The sequence below is a fragment of the Palaemon carinicauda genome, chromosome 18 (assembly GCF_036898095.1).
Source record: "Palaemon carinicauda isolate YSFRI2023 chromosome 18, ASM3689809v2, whole genome shotgun sequence".
Taxonomy (NCBI): Eukaryota; Metazoa; Arthropoda; class Malacostraca; order Decapoda; family Palaemonidae; genus Palaemon; species Palaemon carinicauda.
Genome location: NC_090742.1, coordinates 14,434,525 through 14,454,524, shown reverse-complemented (window position 1 = coordinate 14,454,524; position 20,000 = coordinate 14,434,525). Strand labels below are relative to the sequence as shown.

The 20,000-nt window shown below is 35.5% G+C and overlaps 2 protein-coding genes across 3 annotated transcripts in view; one reads left to right on the top strand and one right to left on the bottom strand.

The window, feature by feature from the left end:
- LOC137657623 (uncharacterized) overlaps positions 1 to 20,000 on the top strand; it is a 134,574-nt gene that overhangs the window by 72,346 nt on the left and 42,228 nt on the right. The window lies entirely within an intron of this gene.
- LOC137656974 (uncharacterized) overlaps positions 17,417 to 20,000 on the bottom strand; it is a 16,799-nt gene continuing 14,215 nt past the window's right edge. Inside the window, exon 4 of the mRNA XM_068391323.1 lies at positions 17,417 to 18,575. Coding sequence (XP_068247424.1) covers positions 18,355 to 18,575 — 221 coding nt within the window. The 3' untranslated portion in view covers positions 17,417 to 18,354. The remainder of the gene's footprint in view (positions 18,576 to 20,000) is intronic.

Below are 20,000 nucleotides of genomic sequence, written 5' to 3'. Positions count from 1 at the left end.
AATCTTTCCGGTTACACTAGTTCTTTCCGTCCCTCGGGTAGGGGAGACTTCGAAGGAGTAGTCATACCCAGGTGAAAGGAAGGTGTGTGAATATCTATTTGAAAATGTAGCCGTTAATTTTGACGGGTTACGTACACTCATAGGCGACTGACAGAATTGAGCAGTGCATTGTAATGGGGTTTGGCGCGTTGTTGGTGAGAATATTGCATTTCTGTTTTTTTTTTCTCTAATCAGTTTCTTCTCTTCATTGACCCTGGGTCTGAAAAGGTCAGTTGGTTAGCCGTTTCGTTGACCTCTGTTTTGGATGAAAATGAATGTATCGTTTTATTTCTCTTGACTGAAGTATCCTTGCCCGTATAAGAGAGTGTAATATTGAGATAATTTTTTTAATTCCTTTATTCTCTTACCGTATAAATTACTTTATATTCCTATGCGTGTTTTTGTTTAAGATTTGAAAAGTAATGAAATTTGAGTCTAATTCATACAGATTATATCTGTAACGCAGAGAAGAAAAGCATGTTAGTAATTATAGTATTGCGTCATATTGACACCTACAAACACACTATAAATGCTACTTTCAACTCTGCTCCACAAGGCATTAGAAGAGTTGGAATACCCAGGTCTACATGGCTGAGGACTATGATACGTGAAGTAGGAGGTGCTGAATGGAGAAGTATTGATGTAAAAGCTCAAGATAGAGACGACTGGTGAAATATAACCGAGGCCTTTTGCGTCAATAGGCGTAGAAAGAGATGATATTTATATTTATAAATAAATAAATAAATATATATATATATATATATATATATATATACATACATATATGTGTGTATATACATATATATATATATATATATATATATATATATATATATGTGTGTGTGTATATATATGTGTGTATATATATATATGTATGTATATATACATATATATATATACACATATATATACATATATATATGTATATATATACATATATATATATATGTATATATATATATATATATATATATATTTATATATATCATTACTATATTTAAAAATATCAGACTCGGTTATATACAGAACAAAATAAGAAAATTAATCATGATTTATAAGTAGCATTGGTTTATATATAGCACCCATGGTCATTGCACGCAAATGTACATGAATGGAGTAGTGTTATGACTTTCCCCAATGCTTATTACATAGTAATGGCACCTTATCATGCAAATCATTGCAATTTCATCAACATGGCATTCATTTGGAGTTAATTAATTGCAGTCGGATTTGTATGCAAGGGATTAAGTGGTGGCAGTGGTGATTTTTAAGTAGCCTATGTAACGGGTCTTATGTTCTCTCTCTCTCTCTCTCTCTCTCTCTCTCTCTCTCTCTCTCTCTCTCTCTGGATTCTTCCTTTGGAAGGGCTAGGTGTATTATTGTTTATTATTAATATTATTGGTGTTGTTGTTGTTGTTGTTGTTGTTATTATTAGCTAAGCTACAACCCTACTTGGAAAAAACAGGATGCTATAAGCCCAAGGGCTCCAACAGGGAAAAATAGCCCAGTGAGGAAAGGGAATAAGGTAATAAATAAACTACAAGAGAAGTAATGATCAATTAAAATAAAACACTCCAAAAACAGTAACAACATTAAAATTGATATTTCATATATAAACTATAAAAAGAGACATATCAACATTTTCAATATGAAAAAAAAAAAAAAAAAAAAACATTTACTGCAATTTTCAACTAGAAGGTCTTTGTAAGGGTGACGTTGCCAGCCACACGCTCAAAGACAGCCCAGTCCAAGCAATCGAAAACCTTGGTCCTGTACCATTTACACGAATATTATTTAATCATATTTTGAAGTTGTTGCGAAATTCACCCATATTGTATTTCATAGATCATATGAAAATACAGTTGCTATGCAAAAAATACACTATGAATCTAAATTTATGTTGTTAATGTTTTTAGAATATTTTATTTTAATTGTTTATTTCTTCTCTTGTAGTTTATTTATTTCCTTGTTTCCTGTCCTCACTAGGTTATTTTTCCCTGTTGGAGCGCTTGGGCTTATAGCTTCCTGCTTTTCCAAATAGGGTTATTGTTTAGCTCGTAATATTGATATTAATATTATTCTTTGGGAAATAATCTTGGCAATATTTTAATTGAATTCATTTGCAGAAGAATTATATAAAATAAGATTTTATTTTCACTTACTTTTATGCAGCATTTAAGAATGAAATTTTATTATGGGTGTTATTGGAATAATGAATTAAATTTATTTGTAGAGGAATTATATAAAATAAGATTATTTTCACTTTTACATCTATGCAAAATTTAAGAACGAAATTGTGATATAGATTTTAATCAAATAATTGGCGGAGTCTGACACTGCAATAAAATAGGAAAAAGTAAAAGTAAAAACGAAGCTACAGATTTTCGCCCAGATTTTTTTTTTTTTTTTTTTACTTCTCTGCAGCAACGAAATTGTAATATAGATGTTAATCGAATAATTGGCAGTGTTTAATACTGCAATAAAAAAGGAAAAAGGAAAAATAAAAACCAAGTTACAGATTTTCGCCAGATTATTATTATTATTTTTTTTTTTTGCAGCAACGAAATTGTAATATAGATGTTAATCGAATAATTGGCGGAGTCTAATACTGCAATAAAAGAGGAAAGAGGAAAATTAGAAACCAAGTTACAGATTTTCGCTCAGATTTTTTTTTCTTTTTTTTCTCTCTCTCTCTCTCTCTCTCTCTCTCTCTCTCTCTCTCTCTCTCTCTCTCTCTCTCTCTCTCTCTGAAGCAGCGGAATTGTAATATAAATGTTAATCGAATAATTGGCGGAGTTTAATACTGCAATAAAAGAAGAAAAGGGAAAAATAAAAACTACAGATTTTCGCTCAGATTTTTTTTCTTTTTTACTTTTCTGCAGCAATGAAATTGTAATATAGATGTTAATCGAATAATCGGTGGAATTTTTTTTTCCTTTTTTTTATTTTATTTTATTTTTTTTTTTTTTTTTTTTTTTTGCGCGAGCACCCATCTCGTTGAGTCCAGTTCGCATGCGTGTAGGAGTCGTTCTCAGCGCATGACTCACATCAAAGTGATTATGACAGCAAGCAATGTCTTTTTTTCCCGTTGCGAAGTCTCCCTTTGTATTTCCCCAATTGCATCTCTCAGTCTGTGGTTGGGCTAAGTCATCTCCTATTGGGGTAAAATGTGTATTTTTTGTATCATGTGTGAATTAATGGAAATATAAAGTGATTTACTTAATTGTATTTTATTTGAATAAATAAGATTTAGAGTATTTCACTTAAATATTCATGGTGATATTATGGAAATGTTTATGATATTCATAATCGTGGATTGATATTTTTAATATAACCAATTCAAGAACACTATAGTTACTGAGTAAATATTATTATTATTATTATTATTATTATTATTATTATTATTATTACTTGCTAAGCTACATCCCTAGTTGGAAAAGCAGGATGCCATAAGCTCAAGGGCTCCAACAGGGAAATGTAGCCCAGTGAGGAAAGGAAATAAGGAAATAAACTACATGTGAAGTTTAAGAACAAAAATATTAAAATACATCTTTCATGTATAAACTATAAAAATCTTCAAAATAACAAAATAATAAAAACATCAATATAACAAGAGGATAAAAACTTCAAAATAACAAGCGGTAGAGAAACATGATAGAATATAGAGCAATTGCGTCTGCCCTAATATTTATCTCCAGTTGTACTTCCATTTTATGTCTTCTTTCACGGTCTCATACCATCTCCACTCCCTACCCAGTTCTATCTTAACCTACATTATACTTCATGCATATGTGCTGTCCTTAATATTCTTGGACTCCTCTGGCCGGAAATGAATCAACGTCTTCGTTGCTCGTTCAAGGATGGGACGAAACCACCATTTATTCCAGCAGCACTGCGCATGCGCAAGATACGGCACCTCGTACTGTGAAAAAAAATTTCTTTATAAATCTAGAGGAAGGAGACTGCAGTATTATTATTATTATTACTATTATTATTATTATTATTATTATTATTATTATTATTATTATTATTATTATTTTTATTATTATTATTACTTGCTAAGCTGCAACCCTTGTTGGAAAAGTAGGATGTTATAAGACCAAGGGCACCAACAGGGAAAATAGGCCAGTGAGAAAAGTAAATATGGAAACAGAATAGTATGACTATCAACTTTTTAACTTTATAATCATTTCCCAGTATGAATGGCCTTCCCAGCCCTTACACCGTGCCATATGGTCTGGATTCCATTGATGAATCATTCATAGACGCATCAGCTGTTTATTGCAACACCAAACAACTTTTTATAAGTGTCTGGTTAAGAGCCTGCCATTATTCTAACAGTCTGGGGCTAATAAAAAGGTTTTAAAGGTCATATGTGAATAGCGGAGGCAAGGGACAGGACAATGCCCTAGACCTAGAGACTGACCATATATAAATATGATCAGCAACTAACCACCTCCCTCTTCCCAATCAAGCTATAACCAGGGAGGGCCAGGCAATGGCTGCAAATAACTCAGGGTTGTATAGGCTCCCAAAATCCCCCGTTCATAGTTTACAAGGCTGGTGAGGTTGCAGACACTATCTAGAAACTATCGAGCAAGGCTCGAACTCCCGTGCAAAAGATTGTCTGACAAGGAGGTTTCTATTAGATTACCAATAGGCAAGATCCGGGTTTAGTTTTATTTTTAGCTCTGAATATTGCATTACTGCTCTGTTGGTAGTAGGTTCGCCAAGGTACTAGCCACCCGTTGAGATAATACCGCTAGAGAGTTATTAGGTCCTTTGACTGGCCAGACAGTACTACATTTGATGCTTCTCTCTGGTTACGGCTCATTTTTACTTTGCCTACACATTCACCGAATAGTCTGACCTATTCTTTTAACATTCTCCTTTTTCCTCATACAAATGACAACACTAAAATTACCAAACAATTCTTCTTCTCTCAAGAGGTTAAATACTGCACTGTAATTGTTCAGTGGCTACTTTCCTCTTGGTAAGGGTAGAAGAGACTCTTCAGCTATAGTAAGTAGCTCATGCAAAACGACACTCCAAAATCACACCATTGTTCTCTAGTCTTATGTAGTGCCTTAGCTTCTGAACCATGGTCTTGCACTGTCTTGGGACAGAGATCTCTTGGTTGAGGGTACAGTCAGGCACACTATTCTATCTGTTTTTTTTTTTTTATTTCCTCTCCTCACTTGGCTATTTTCCCTGATGGAGCCCTTGGGCTTATAGCATCCTGCTTTTCTAACTAGGGTTATAGCTTATCTAGTAATGATCTCACTAGTGTAATAAAGATCAAATGTTTGGCAATATATATGTATAAACTGGTATATATATATATATACATATATATATATATATATATATATATATATATATATATATATATATATGTATATATATACATATATATATATATATATATATATATATATATATATCCGGTCACGCTCTGTAGGATTGCTAGACTTTGGCTACTCGGTCTTTGCCCCATCCCTCGGGTAGGGTGGATAGGAAGTAGTCATACTCTGGTGAGAGAAGGTACCCACAGAGGAAAGGGAGAGGGGTTGGGAAGGGTTGAGTCTATACGTGCGTGCATATCTATCTACATATTTAGCCGTCATTTTTAACGGTTCGCGTACACAAATAATAATAGTAATACCATAGCAGAACCCCAAACCAGATCTACCATTTATAGGGCACGTGGGTATTAAGAATGGCACCATTTTCCTAGAGAAAGGATTAGTGAACTAATGCTTTAAAGTGGGATGGTTATTTCCTAGGACCCTGTGAACCCAGCTCTAGAAGTTGCTTGAATCGGAAACCTATTGAATGCAATACTGGATGTTGCAGTTGTTACGAATATCACTCACATTGTATTTGTTTTAAAAATTTGTATTTGTGTTATCAAAATGGAAGAAGTTGATAAAGGAAAATTTCCCTTTTTTCATAATCTTTTATTATTTTTAAGCTTTGTACTTTATATTAAGTTAGTCGACGAATTGTCGTTATACTAACTGTCAGTTCGACCAGTTGTCTTTTTGACTAATTGTTTTCGACGAGTTGACTTTCGACCAGTCATGGGTAGTGCCATAACCTCTGTACCATGGTCTTTCACTGTCTCTGGTTAGAGTTCTCTTGCTTGAGGGTACACTCGGACACACTTATATATTTTGTTTCTCTTCTTGTTATTTTGAAGTTTTTATCCTCTTCTTATTTTCAAGTTTTTATAGTTTATATATGAAAGATTTATTTTAATGCTATTATTGTTCTTAAATTTCTCTTGTAGTTTTTCCTTTCTTCCTTTCCTCTCTGGGCTATTTTCCCTGTTGGAGCCCTTAGACTTATAGCATCCTGCTTTTCCAACTAGGGTTGTAGCTTAGCAAGTAATAATAATAATAATAATTGTCTTTCGGCAAACGGTCTGCATATCTATGAAAATACAGTTGTTATGCATTGAACACAAAGTGACTCCTTTATTCTTCGGGAAATAATCTTTGCAGTGTTCTAATTAGAATTAATTTGCAGAGAAATTTAAGATAAGATTATGTTACACACACACACACACACATATATATAAATATATATATATATATATATATATATATATATATATATATATATATATGTATATATATATATATATATATATATATATATATATATATACATATATAAAGAGAGAGAGAGAGAGAGAGAGAGAGAGAGAGAGAGAGAGAGAGATAGATAGAGAGAGAGAGAGAGAGAGAGAGAGAGAGAGAGAGAGAGAGAGAGAGAGAGAGAGAGAGAGATGGCTTTTATGAAAGGTCGTTGAAGCGCATGTACTATGATAATGTCCTTTCCTGTTTCCTAGAGCCGGACGAGGAGGGAATATAATTCGACTTAGAAAAAAAAAAAAAAACATTCGTTCAGGAAAAAAAATATATAATTTCTCTCATAAGTTTACCTTTTGAAGCAGGTCTTCTGAAAGCTATTTAAATAATATAAGGACATCTTCGCTTTTACCGTTTTAAATTAGATACTTTTTTATTCTTAGTAAAGGGTTGTGGTGGCCTTTGTGGTAACGTCCTTGACTGGTGAACACCAGACTGGGGTTCGAGTGCCTCTCAAACTTGTTAGTTTCTTTGGTCGCTGCAACCTCACCATCCTTTTGAGGTAAGGATGTGGTTTTGAGGGAGCCTATAGATCTATCTGCTGAGTCATCAGCAGCCATTGCCTGTCCCTCCTTGGTCCTAGGTAGGGTGATGAGAGGGGGCTCAGGCGCTGATCATATGAGTATATGGTCAGTCTCTAGGGCATTGTTCTGCTTGATAAGACAATGCCACTGTCCCTTACTTCTGCCATTCACGAGCAGCCTTTAAAACTTTAAACAAACAATGTCAGCGTCGATGACCTTCGATGTCTGGATCCCAAAGAATTCTAAATCAATCAATCAATCAATCGTGAGTTTACCATTCTCAGTCGTAAGCTTTGAGCCAGGTATGTCGTTAATTATCTGTTTAGATTTATTTAGTGTATGATTTAAGTATGCTGTTCTTATATTTCATTTGCTACACAGTATGATGGTATTATTATTATTATTATTATTACTACTATCTAAGCTACAACCCTAGTTGGAAAAGCAAGATGCTATAAGCCCAGGGGCTCCAACAGGGAAAAATAGCCCAGTGAGGAAAGGAAATAAGGAAATAAATAAATGAAGAGAACAAATTAACAATAAATCATTCTAAAATAAGTAACAACGTCAAAACAGACATGTCATATATAAACTATTAACATCAAAAACAAATATGTCATAAATAAACTATAAAAAGACTCATGTCCGCCTGGTCAACAAAAAAGCATTTGCTCCAACTTTGAACTTTTGAAGTTTTACTGATTCAACCACCCGATTAGGAAGATCATTCCACAACTTGGTAACAGCTGGAATAAAACTTCTAGAGTACTGCGTAGTATTGAGCCTCGTGATGGAGAAGGCCTGGCTATTAGAATTAACTGCCTGCCTATTATTACGAACAGGATAGAATTGTCCAGGGAGATCTGAATGTGAAGGATGGTCAGAGTTATGAAAAATCTTATGCAACATGCATAATGAACTAATTGAACGACGGTGTCAGAGATTAATATCTAGATCAGGAATAAGAAATTTAATAGACCGTAAGTTTCTGTCCAACAAATTAAGATGAGAATCAGCAGCTGAAGACCAGACAGGAGAACAATACTCAAAACAAGGTAGAATGAAAGAATTAAAACACTTCTTCAGAATAGATTGATCACCGAAAATCTTGAAAGACTTTCTCAATAAGCCTATTTTTTGTGCAATTGAAGAAGACACAGACCTTATATGTTTCTCAAAAGTAAATTTACTGTCGAGAATCACACCTAAAATTTTGAAAGAGTCATAGATATTTAAAGAAACATTATCAATACTGAGATCCGGATGTTGAGGAGCCACCGTCCTTGAACTACTTACAATCATACTTTGAGTTTTGTTAGGATTCAACTTCATACCCCATAATTTGCACCATGCACTAATTCTAGCTAAATCTCTATTAAGGGATTCACCAACCCTAGATCTACATTCAGGGGATGGAATTGATGCAAAGAGAGTAGCATCATCTGCATATGCAACAAGCTTGTTTTCTAGGCCAAACCACATGTTATGTGTATATAGTATGAAAACTAATGGGCCAAGAACACTACCCTGTGGAACACCGGATATCACATTCCTATAATCACTATGGTGCCCATCAACAACAACTCTTTGAGATCTATTACTTAAAAAATCAATAATAATGCTAAGGAACGACCCACCCACTCCCAACTGTTTGAGTTTGAAAACAAGGGCCTCATGATTAACACGGTCAAAGGCAGCACTAAAATCAAGGCCAATCATACGAACTTCCCGACCACAATCAAGGGATTTCTGTACAGCATTGGAGATTGTAAGAAGGGCATCACATGCTCCAAGGCCTTTACGAAAACCAAATTGCAAACTAGGGAGTAGATGATTACCTTCAGCAAAAACTTTAGATAAAATGGGAGTTATGGAAATTGGGCGGTAATCAGTGGGACTTGAGCTACCACAAACACATTTACATAGAGGAGTAACATTACCAATTCTCCAACTAGTGCTAAAAGCTCCTCTTCTTGCTAACTTGCACAAAATAACAGATAACTTTGGAGCTAAGAAATCTGCTGTCTTTATAAAAAACAAAGGAAAAATACCATTTGGGTCTACACCTCCATAAGCATCAAGGTCCACCAACAGAGCTTTAATGTCACGAGATCGAAAAGCTAAACTAGTTAGTTTAGCCTCAGGAAAACAGGAATGAGGAAGTTCAAGTTTTTCATTACTCTGTTTACTGTCAAAAACATCAGCCAAAAGGGTTGCCTTTTCTTTTGGACAGTGAGTGACTGAGCCATCTGGTTTAAGTAAAGGAGGAACAGTTGCATCTACACCAAAGAGTGCAGATTTGAGGGTAGACCACCATTTATGTTCCTGAGTTGTACCAGAAAGTGTTTCTTTTATGGTTAAATTGTAATCCTTTTCAGTTGAGGCATAAACTCTCTGAGCAAAAGCTCGAAGCTGAGTATAGTTGTTCCAGGTCAAATCTGATCTCTTACCCTTCCAAAGATGATAGGCCGCCTGTTTCTCCAAATAAGCACGTCTACAATCATCATTGAACCACGGTTTGTCCTTCACTCGGTACCTTAGCACACGAGAAGGGATACGCCTATCAATTATGTTGACTAGATTCTCATTCAAAGGGACAACAGGATCTACACTATTATATAATTGTGACCAATTCAAGCACAAAAGATCATGTAAAATCCCATTCCAGTCTGCTTGGGATTTCATATAAATTTTACAAGAATATGATATATCAGGGACAGGCTGCTCAGTCTTCACTAATAATGAAATCAAGGCATGATCAGATGTCCCGACTGGAGAACCAACCTTACTAGTTATAACGCCAGGGGAGTCAGTGTATACGAGGTCCAAGCAATTACCAGACCTGTGAGTAGCTTCATTTATGATTTGCTCACAGCCTGATTCAGTGGCAAAGTCTAAAGCTCTTAAGCCATGGCGATCGGTAGGGGAGATAGAAGTTAACCACTCCCTATGGTGAGCATTAAAATCACCAACAAAGACAAAAGAAGCCTTTCTATCATCTTCTTGTATCTTAGCCATAATGGTAAGAAGACAATCGAAGATAGAATCATCCATGTCTGGATTCCGGTAGATCGAACACAAATAAAAGTTGTTATGCCTGCCACAAACTTTTATTACCTGAATCTCATGACATCCACATTGATAGCAGGACTTATGAGAAGCAGGGTACTCGGTCCTAATATACACCGCCATTCCCCTGGGCCTAGGGATGGCATCACGTTTCAACATTATTGTCTTATTAAAACCAGTTATACGGAGCTCAGATGAGTGCCTCATATTAGAAACCAAAGTTTCTGAGCACAAAAGAATATCATACTGTCTGGACGCAACTGTAAGGTCTTGGATATTTGCATGAAGACCACGAATATTGCAATACAGAAGACGACATTGACGAAATCTAGGACGTACTGGTCCCGGACTTCGCTCAATGTCTCCAGACAGCATAAGAATTAATAGAAATAAAAAAAGAGACATCATACTTAAAAACTAGATTAACAAGAATTATAACAAAAACAATACGTACAGAATTATAAACAAAGTGATTGATGATACCCATAGACTATAGTAAAAAGTCGGAAAAACTGGTCAACATGGAGGAGCCGATACACCATGCAAGGCTAAATACCCTCCAGGATAGCCACTTCAACTGAAGGGAGGACAGTAAGGATGGTTTTGAGAAGAAAAAGATACCAGAAAAAGAAAAAGACAACCTCTTGATAAACCACCAGGCATCCATGGCCCTTCTATTAAGCCTGCCCAAAAAAACAAGAGGAAGAAAAAAAAATAAGATAGAATAGTGTGCCTGAGTGTACCCTCAAGCAAGAGAACTCCAACCCAAGACAGTGGAAGACCATGGTACAGAGGCTATGGCACTACCCAAGACTAGAGAACAGTGGTTTAATTTTGGAGTGTCCTTCTCCTAGAAGAGCTGCTTACCACAGCTAAAGGTCTCTTCTATCCTTACCAAGAGGAAAGTACACTGAACAAATTGCAGTACAGTAATTAACCCCTTGGGTGAAGAAGTGTTTAGTATCTCATTGTTGTCAGGTGTATGAGGAAAGACGAGAATATGTAAAGAATAGGCCAAACTATTCTGTGTAAGTATAGGCAAAGAAAATATAAGCCGTGACCAGAGAGAGGGATCCAATGCATTACTGTCTGGCCAGTCTAAGGATCCAATACCTCTCTAGTGGTAGTATCTCAACGGGTGGCTGGTGCCCTAGCCAACCTACTACCTTAAGTTGGCGTCAGATACAGTATTAGCTTTTTTATATATTATTCTTCTCTTAATATTTAGTAGATAACCTTATCCTCCTACGCTTGCTAGATATTTACGATTGGGTCAATTAATTTATACACACACACACACACACACATATATATATATATATATATATATATATATATATATATATAAATAGAGAGAAGGCCATATACTATATATATATATATATATATATATATATATATATATATATATATATATATATGCATGTATGTATGTATGTATGTATGTATGTGCGTTTTTAATTCAAGTAATACCATAGCGTAAAATACCATTTGTTAATTTACATTAACCAAGCGAAGTTTACGAAAATATTTGTGTCGTATTCATGGATGGTTAACTTACATAATAGCTCCAGCGTCCTTCTATCGCGTGTCCTTGGCTGTCTTAGGTTTGTCACGACTTACCAGACAAACCATTCCTCTTTTTTTATTTTTTTTTTATTTACTGAGTTGCTCATATTCCTTTTAAGAATTATATATTGGAATGATTGGAACAAGATCAAGGCGATATCCTTTCCTTTTGTCTTGCAATATGCAGCTCATTTTAGTTAGGTTCTGAGTTTGCCTGATAATGATAATAAAGATAACAATATTTCATATTTTTCTGTTGATGGTGATCTCGGTAGTGTTTGATATGGATGAGGTGAAGACAAAGGAAAGAAGTTCATTTTAATGACTTATTTTGTATGAATGCGTTAACGGGTTATGTATAATAAAGTTATGTTGAATTGGACTCTGATTCTGTTTTGGTATTATAATCTTGTCTACAGGAAGAACTGCATTAGTCTTATTGTTTCACACACACACACACACACATATATATATATATATATATATATATATATATATATGTATATATATAAATATACACTATATATATATATATATATATATATGTATATACATTTATATATTTATATTTATATATACATATGTGTTTTACATGTATGTAGATATGCATATATATCTATTTATCCATAATATATATATATATATATATATATATATATATATATATATATATACACACACACATATATATATATATATATATATATATATATATATATATATACACACACATATATATATATATATATATATATATATACACACACACACACGCAACAACAACAACAACAACAAATGGAGGTTTTTTCTAGTCCAGTACAGAGGCCTCGGACATGCCTTTATTCATGTCTTGGGTTTGGCCCATTTTCATTACCATTATGGCCAATTTGAATTGGTGATGGTGGGAGATTTTCATCTGATCGCTCACAACAAACCAACCTAGTATGTGTCGCTCTGACTAGTATAGCTCTGCCGATCACCACGTTAACAATTCTATCAAATAGAACCCGTTATTGAATACAGGAATACAGCTAAATTTACAAATTATTTTAGCAAAGCCTTCCGAGTCACGGAACGATATCGCAAGGAATTTCTATTTACTTTTCAGTATTTTAGATATGAAATATATTATATTTTTATATGAAGACATTATCCATTCCTGAATTTGTTTTTTTCTTAAACATATGTGTATATCTTGGTAGACCTCAGAAACCAGATTGCTTAGTGTAGAACATTGTCAAGGGCAGTAAACAGTTAACAGATGAGCATGCTACCATAATTACATTAATTGTTCTTATTTGTGTGCATATATGAAGAAAGACCAATCTTGGCAAACAGTGATGAATGAGTTTCAATTACTACATATCAGTATGAAATTTTAATAGAAATGTTAAGCAAATTACCATGCATTAAGATAACCAAAATCATTGATTATGTAGTTTATAAAATTGAGTCAATTGGAAATGAATAACAATTCCTCAAAGTGAAAGTATAACCGCAGTAGCGCTTAAACGGTAAAAATGTAGAAGTCTTGACCTTTTACCTGTTAAAGTATGTAATTGGAGGACTTTGAGAAAAAGTGTTGCTGATTAGTGCAAAAGAATAAGTTCTGTGTCAAGAACAGCCTACCTTGTGAAGGTCGCTCATGAGTGGCAGAGAGACTGACCATAATATACTATTATTATGATCATCGCCCAAGCCCCCTATCCACCTAAGCTAGGACCATGGCTGCTGATGACTTAGCAGATGGACCTGTAGGCTCCCACAAACCCGTAGCTCACAAGTATGGTGAGGTTGCAGACGCTACAAGAAACTATCGAGTTTGAACAGATCTCAAACCCCAGTCCGGCAGATCGCTAGGCAGAGACGTATCCAATAAGGTACCAAATTATTTTCGACCTGGTAGAAAAACTTAACCCCGTTCACATGTCTGCTTCTAGTTTATCAAAGAGAAATTCAGCGGTTGATGAACAGCTAAGAGAAATACCCCGAAAGAACCATGATAGGGACGAGTCAGTCTATAATTTCTGCAAATATTTTGCGTTGGTAAAAAGTTGATTTCAATTTTCTATCTTTCGGTTTCATAGGTTACTGTGTAAATTTCAAGATAAATGGCAGTTACATCTGCATATAAAAGGTAGTTGGTGGACCAAGGCACCAAGCCGCCCATGAGTTATTAGGTCCTTTGGCCTGATAGTACTACATTGGATTCTTCTGATTACAGTTCATCTTTCCTGGCTTATTCTTTACATATTCTCCTCTTTATTCATACACCTGACAACACTTAAAATTACTGGAAAATTCTTCCTCACTCAAGGGGTTAACTATTGCATTGTATTGTTCAGTGGCTACTTTCCACTTGGTAAGGGCAGAAGAGACTTTAGTTATGGTAAGCAGCTTTTCTAGGAGAAGGATGCTACAAAATCAGACTATTGTTCTCTAGACTTGGGTAATGCTATAGTCTCTGAACCATGGTCTTGCACTGTCTTTGGTTAGAGCTCTCTGTTTCCTTATTTCCTTTCCTCATTTAGCTATTATCCCTGTTGGAGCCCGTGGCCTTGGAGCATTCAACTAGGGTTGTAGCTTAGCTAGTAATAGCAATAATAATGAATAGTGTTGAAACTTCATCAAGTGTTGGTTATAAAACGTAAAGGCTAATGATTTAATAATAACTCAGTATGTGTAGAATGTAAAACACATTTGCATTCTCAGTCATTCATGCTGACGCAAAATCGGATGCGGTACTATTGTATACAAAATTCCTGGTTGCTTTTGTAAGTATGGTGTCAAGATCACTGCAACAGAAGAATCATGCCTGAAAACTTTAAATCAATCAATCAATCAACAGAAGAATCCAAGGGCTTGCGCGTTCGTTGCTTACCTCTTCAATTACGCCTGCCAAGCCTATTCTTAGCGAACAATAAGCACAACTTTTATTCAGCCCCGAGTAGTGACTCAAGACTACTAAGTTGACTCCACTGAAGTAATTTAGTCTGTCATTTTGACCTCATCTGTGGACAGATGGAAATTGCATTGAGAAGGAACACAACAGTGCCTCATAATTATTCAACTTATGGTTGGTATAATGGTGGAGATTCAACAGGATATTTCCCGTTTTTAAGGCATAACTCATCTGGGAAAGGCTAAAAGAATGACTATATATTGTAACATTGCAATTGCTTTGATTTATAGTATATGGTCTTGGGGAATTCTACTTGAGATCTTAGGTTACTTACATCTTTGCATTTTTGAAGATGTCGCATTGGTTTCTGTGGTTTTGTAGATATATTAACAGGGTTGAGGTACTTTTTGCAACCACACTATTAAAATTTTCAGGAGAAAAAGAGAGGGATGCCAAGTTACATTTCATTTTATGAAGGGTCTGCTAAGAACAAGTGCTTCTCTAAAGGGTGTGTTTATCTGATGAGCATGGATTTGGTAACGGAAGCACACAATTTCCCACAGTGAATCCAAAAATTGAGATTGAAATTCTTAATGTTAAAACTGAGCGAGGAAGGTCTAATTGCCTTACTACTATCTTTAGAGTTTTAGGGCTTTCTCAATTAGGACTTGTAGGTAGTAGAATGAAATAGCTAAAACATCAGGTAATAAAATCATGTTTATGAATGATGATAAGGATGCTTATATCCATAATAACGTCCAATTTCCACTAAAGCTTGCCGCACATTGAGCCCGAACGGAACTGCCGCCGAAACCACCGAAGCCTCAGAACAGATCAGAAACGACGTCCAGCGCGCACACTGAGCCAGAAGCCACAGAACGGAAGGTCATGTGTTCTGCATTAACTGTTTACATGTGGTAGTAGAAGGTCGTGTGTTCTGCATTATAATCGACAAATTATGAGTGACTCACTGCTCAGCAGCGATGAAGAAGTGCTAGTGCTATGTCTAGTAGTAAAGGCTGAAGAGGAGGAGGAAGAAGGGAAAGAAGCAAGAAAATCAATGTGGATACATAATATATGCCAATCAAGGGAAGGAGAAGCGGAATATAAAACGTTATTCCCACATTTAAAATGGGACAACATAAACCCAGCACCGTCTGCTTCAATGGTTGCTATCACACTAACCTCCGAATACAGCAACCATCCCTACCCTCTCCAAAACTATCGCTGCAGTCGTTCTGCGCATGCGTAGCCTGTCTGACGCTACCGACGCTTCAGAAAAAATTTCTTTCAAAGAATACTGTGTCAGTTCCGTTATGTTCTGGCGCGTCAGTTCCGTTCTGTTCTGGCCCAATGTGCGCAGCCAGGTAAGAATGCATGCTTTCGATTTCTATCAGACGTTTCGGTTCTGATCGGGCGGTTCCGTTCGGGCTCAGTGTGCGGCAAGCTTAAGAAGGGAAAACTGTGTATATTTGGGTCTGGATGGAAATGTTAACATTCAAATGTCTGCGGATTATGAATTTGGCTATATTATGACACTTAAAATTCTACAGTCTCTGGATTCTCATTGTAACTCAGAAGTCATTCCGGACATTTGCTCTAACCTCTATATTATATTTCTTCTTCTATTAACGTGCTTATTTCCAATTTTTTGTATAGGGTAAGCATGGTTGCCTTCTTTTTGAAGGACTTTGCTTTGGCTATGGGGTAGATCGTAGTCCCGATTGGCGGCCCTGCCTTACTTCGCTTTAGACCGCGGTAGCGTATGTTCATGTATTGTACCACTCACCAGCGTCTTTCCTATAGTTAATGGTGTATATTATAAAATGCAATTTGTTCCTGTTGCCTGTGGAGTTCATTGGCCAACTGAAGGAATAATCTATATAAGGGGACATTGTATTGAAAGATGTTTTTGAAGTTATATTCAAACAGATACACTGCTGAAGCCATCAGACTGGTTTTGGGAAGTGTATATTAGATGCTGTATCCTTGAACCCTTTTTGGAGTGGGGATACTTCAACGTGATGAAAGGGTGTATGTATCGCCATGATCAGCAAAGCTGTATTAATCAGGGACACCTATACTAAGTTAGTTTGCTATGAGTGATCAACGAAAATCCGTGAGCATCACCAATCCGCACTGGCCAACGTGATGATGAAAACTGGCCAAACCCCAAACATGAATAAAGACACGTCTGAGGCTTTTATCCTGTAGTGGTCCAGAAATCACTACATTTTTTGTTATTGGTGTATCCTTGAACATTCTGACATGATAACTCTTTCATTGATGGTGTTTGTAATATAATGATTGAGTCTTTTGTCGTGATAGTTGATATACACAGCTTATAGCTGTATATGAAGGGCTTCGCTTTGGATTACCAAACTTGCCATCTATACCAGGTACACTGGTGAGATGTTTTTGATCACTAGGAAGGAGCTACAGATCTAAACCATCGTTCCCTAACCGGTACCAACAAAAGCATTAATGTGAGTGAATGTTTATAAAGAAATTTATATATGTATAGAGAGATGGATAGGTAGATAGATATATTGAAATTCTTAGTATGCCTATAAAATTTGGTTATTTATCTGAAAACTTATAAATTTTTCCTTAGCTAAAAGCCAAAACCTGAAAAAGATAAGCAATCGTAAAAGAAAATGTTTATTAGAGCTAATATACAGTAAATTATATACTTGGTAACAATATGAAAGTATATTTTTTATATTTAAATGCGTAGATGAGCATATTGAATATATACATGAGATAAATACTGCTATTGTACATTCATGAATATTAGACTAAAACTTGATTGCATCGTAGTTCAAACAATCTAGTCTTAGATATTCTGATGTGTAGAAATCCGCTGGAAAAAAAATAATTTTTATTATAACTAGATATATACATGCTTTTCATATTAAAAATTGTTCTCTTAATAACGATTTTATGATTACCGGGTATCACAGCAGGTATCTAGTAATACTTTAAAAATTACAGCTACTTTCATTGCTGCGGTAGTATTACCATCATGTCCCAAAAGTACGAAGTGCTAGGAGCAAGATCCGCTTGCAAGAGGGTGATAGTAAGGAAGAGAATATAGTATCGATGTTATTCTCTATGTGTTTGACCCATATAAGACTCCGAAAGACTAAGGTTATCTTTGGCTCTTGGTTGTTTTTACTTTCCACTCGAGTATAAAGTATGCAAGTCCAAAAAGAATCTCATTCCTTTAAATGCTTGAATGCTCAGACCTATATTTCACTAATACTTTAAGATTGTTATATTTTACATAAGGTAAAACAATCTAAAAGTAAGTATCAGTGGAAGTATGTGGTTTCATCCTTTTCCTACTACTTTTGTCTTCGTGCAGTTTTGCACTAACTTGCTCCACTATTTAGAACCACTCCCACACCATCTTTCGGTTCATTTCGTGAACTTTGGTCTGTTTCGCACTAAACTTGCTCCACTCTTTAGGACCACTTCAATCCCATCTTTCAGTTCATTTCATGAACTTTAGTTCGTTTTTCAACCTGGCCTTCTCTGTAGGACCAGTGGCAATTTGAGCATCACTCCACAAGGACGGACTAAGTTTCTCAAATCACACATAGAGGTTGTCCCCTCTCTTAGGTCTCATGCGCTTGGACAAGGGGAAGAGATTGGCGTTCCTTCTCGCCCGGCGTCTCCTGATGACACAGATAGTGATGGACACGATAACCACCAGGACGAAGAGAGCTCCTAGGGCTATCAGGACAATTGTTATGGTAGAGTAAGGACACGTTCGCCACCATTTATCTGCTTCTTCAATGGCTTTGGCTTCATCTGTGGAGAATAAAGAAACGTTAATCACACGGGTTGGATTTGATTTTTGGAATTCGGGCTGCATGGCCTAGCGATGGTGCCCGGAAGACCAATCAGGTGCAACTGTGAGAAAGAGGATTGAAAGCAGCATGGAAAAAAATAATGTGGGAATGGATGAAAAGAAGAAAGCGAAATATTAGGCGCACAAAGAGGCCTAGAGAAGGCTGCAAAGACTCTCTAGTAATAACTACAATGGATTCCTGGTGGCGCACTGAAGGCACTGCCGTTTTAAGGAGACTAAATTAGATTAAATTGAAATGACATCAATAATGACTTAAATTTATAATTGTGTTGTACTTATGAAATATTAAGCACATGCAATTGTTTTGACTTTACTTGTTTAATACCTAAGAGTTAAACAGAAAGTTTATAAGGACAAGCCACGATATTCTTCCATGAAATATTAGTTATCTCAAACGAGGATATTGAAAATACTTTGTTGTGAGAAAAACTATCTTTATTTATCTTTATTTTGCAAAAGTTATTGGTGATGATAACACGTATGTGTTAATAGCTTTCATGTTTCATCAAGCGTACTTAAACCTGGTATTGATTATATTTTATTCTTTCACACGGTTGTTCTTACCTTAAGGGCTGAGTTGCCTGCATTAAACCTCTTCTCTCCATATCATCCTTCGCCTTATCTCGCCATCTAATTCTTTGCCTACCTCTCGATCTTCTCCCCTCAACAGGTTTCACCCAAGCCCTCCCCACCCCTTTCTCACAATCCATGCTCAACATGTGCACTCACCATCTCAGTCGTGACAGTTATCACCTGTGTAATCTTTACTATGCCTGCCATACTTTGTATTTCATAATTTTCCAATCTTTCAAACAGCGATATTCCCATAATCCATCTTAGCATGTTTATCTCTGTTCTATCAAGCTTTGCTTCATCTTTTCGTCTAGAGTCCACTTTTCTGAGCCATGCGTTAACATTGGTCTCATTACTGTGCTATAGATCTTGGTTTTTAGCTTGATGGGCATTTTCTTATCTTATATCGTTTGTTACCTCCCTCCACTTTCCTCTGGCTGCTTTTATACTATTCTCAACTTCAGCCTCACTACATCCTTCGTCCTGACATTAAATATATATATATATATATATATATATATATATATATATATATATATATATATATATATATATATATATATATATATATATATATATAAGCACACCTATGCAGTTGACAGTTTTAATTTTACGAATTTATTCTTTTATTTAAAATTACCTTCATATAGGGAAGAGATATTTTGTATATACTCGGTTTCTGCAATATGATTCGAAGTGTTACGTTAGTTTTTTTAATTATACTGAATGCCTCTATCTGTGTATGACTTTTCTTAACGGTGTAAGATTTTTTATCTGGAAGCAAGGTTCAG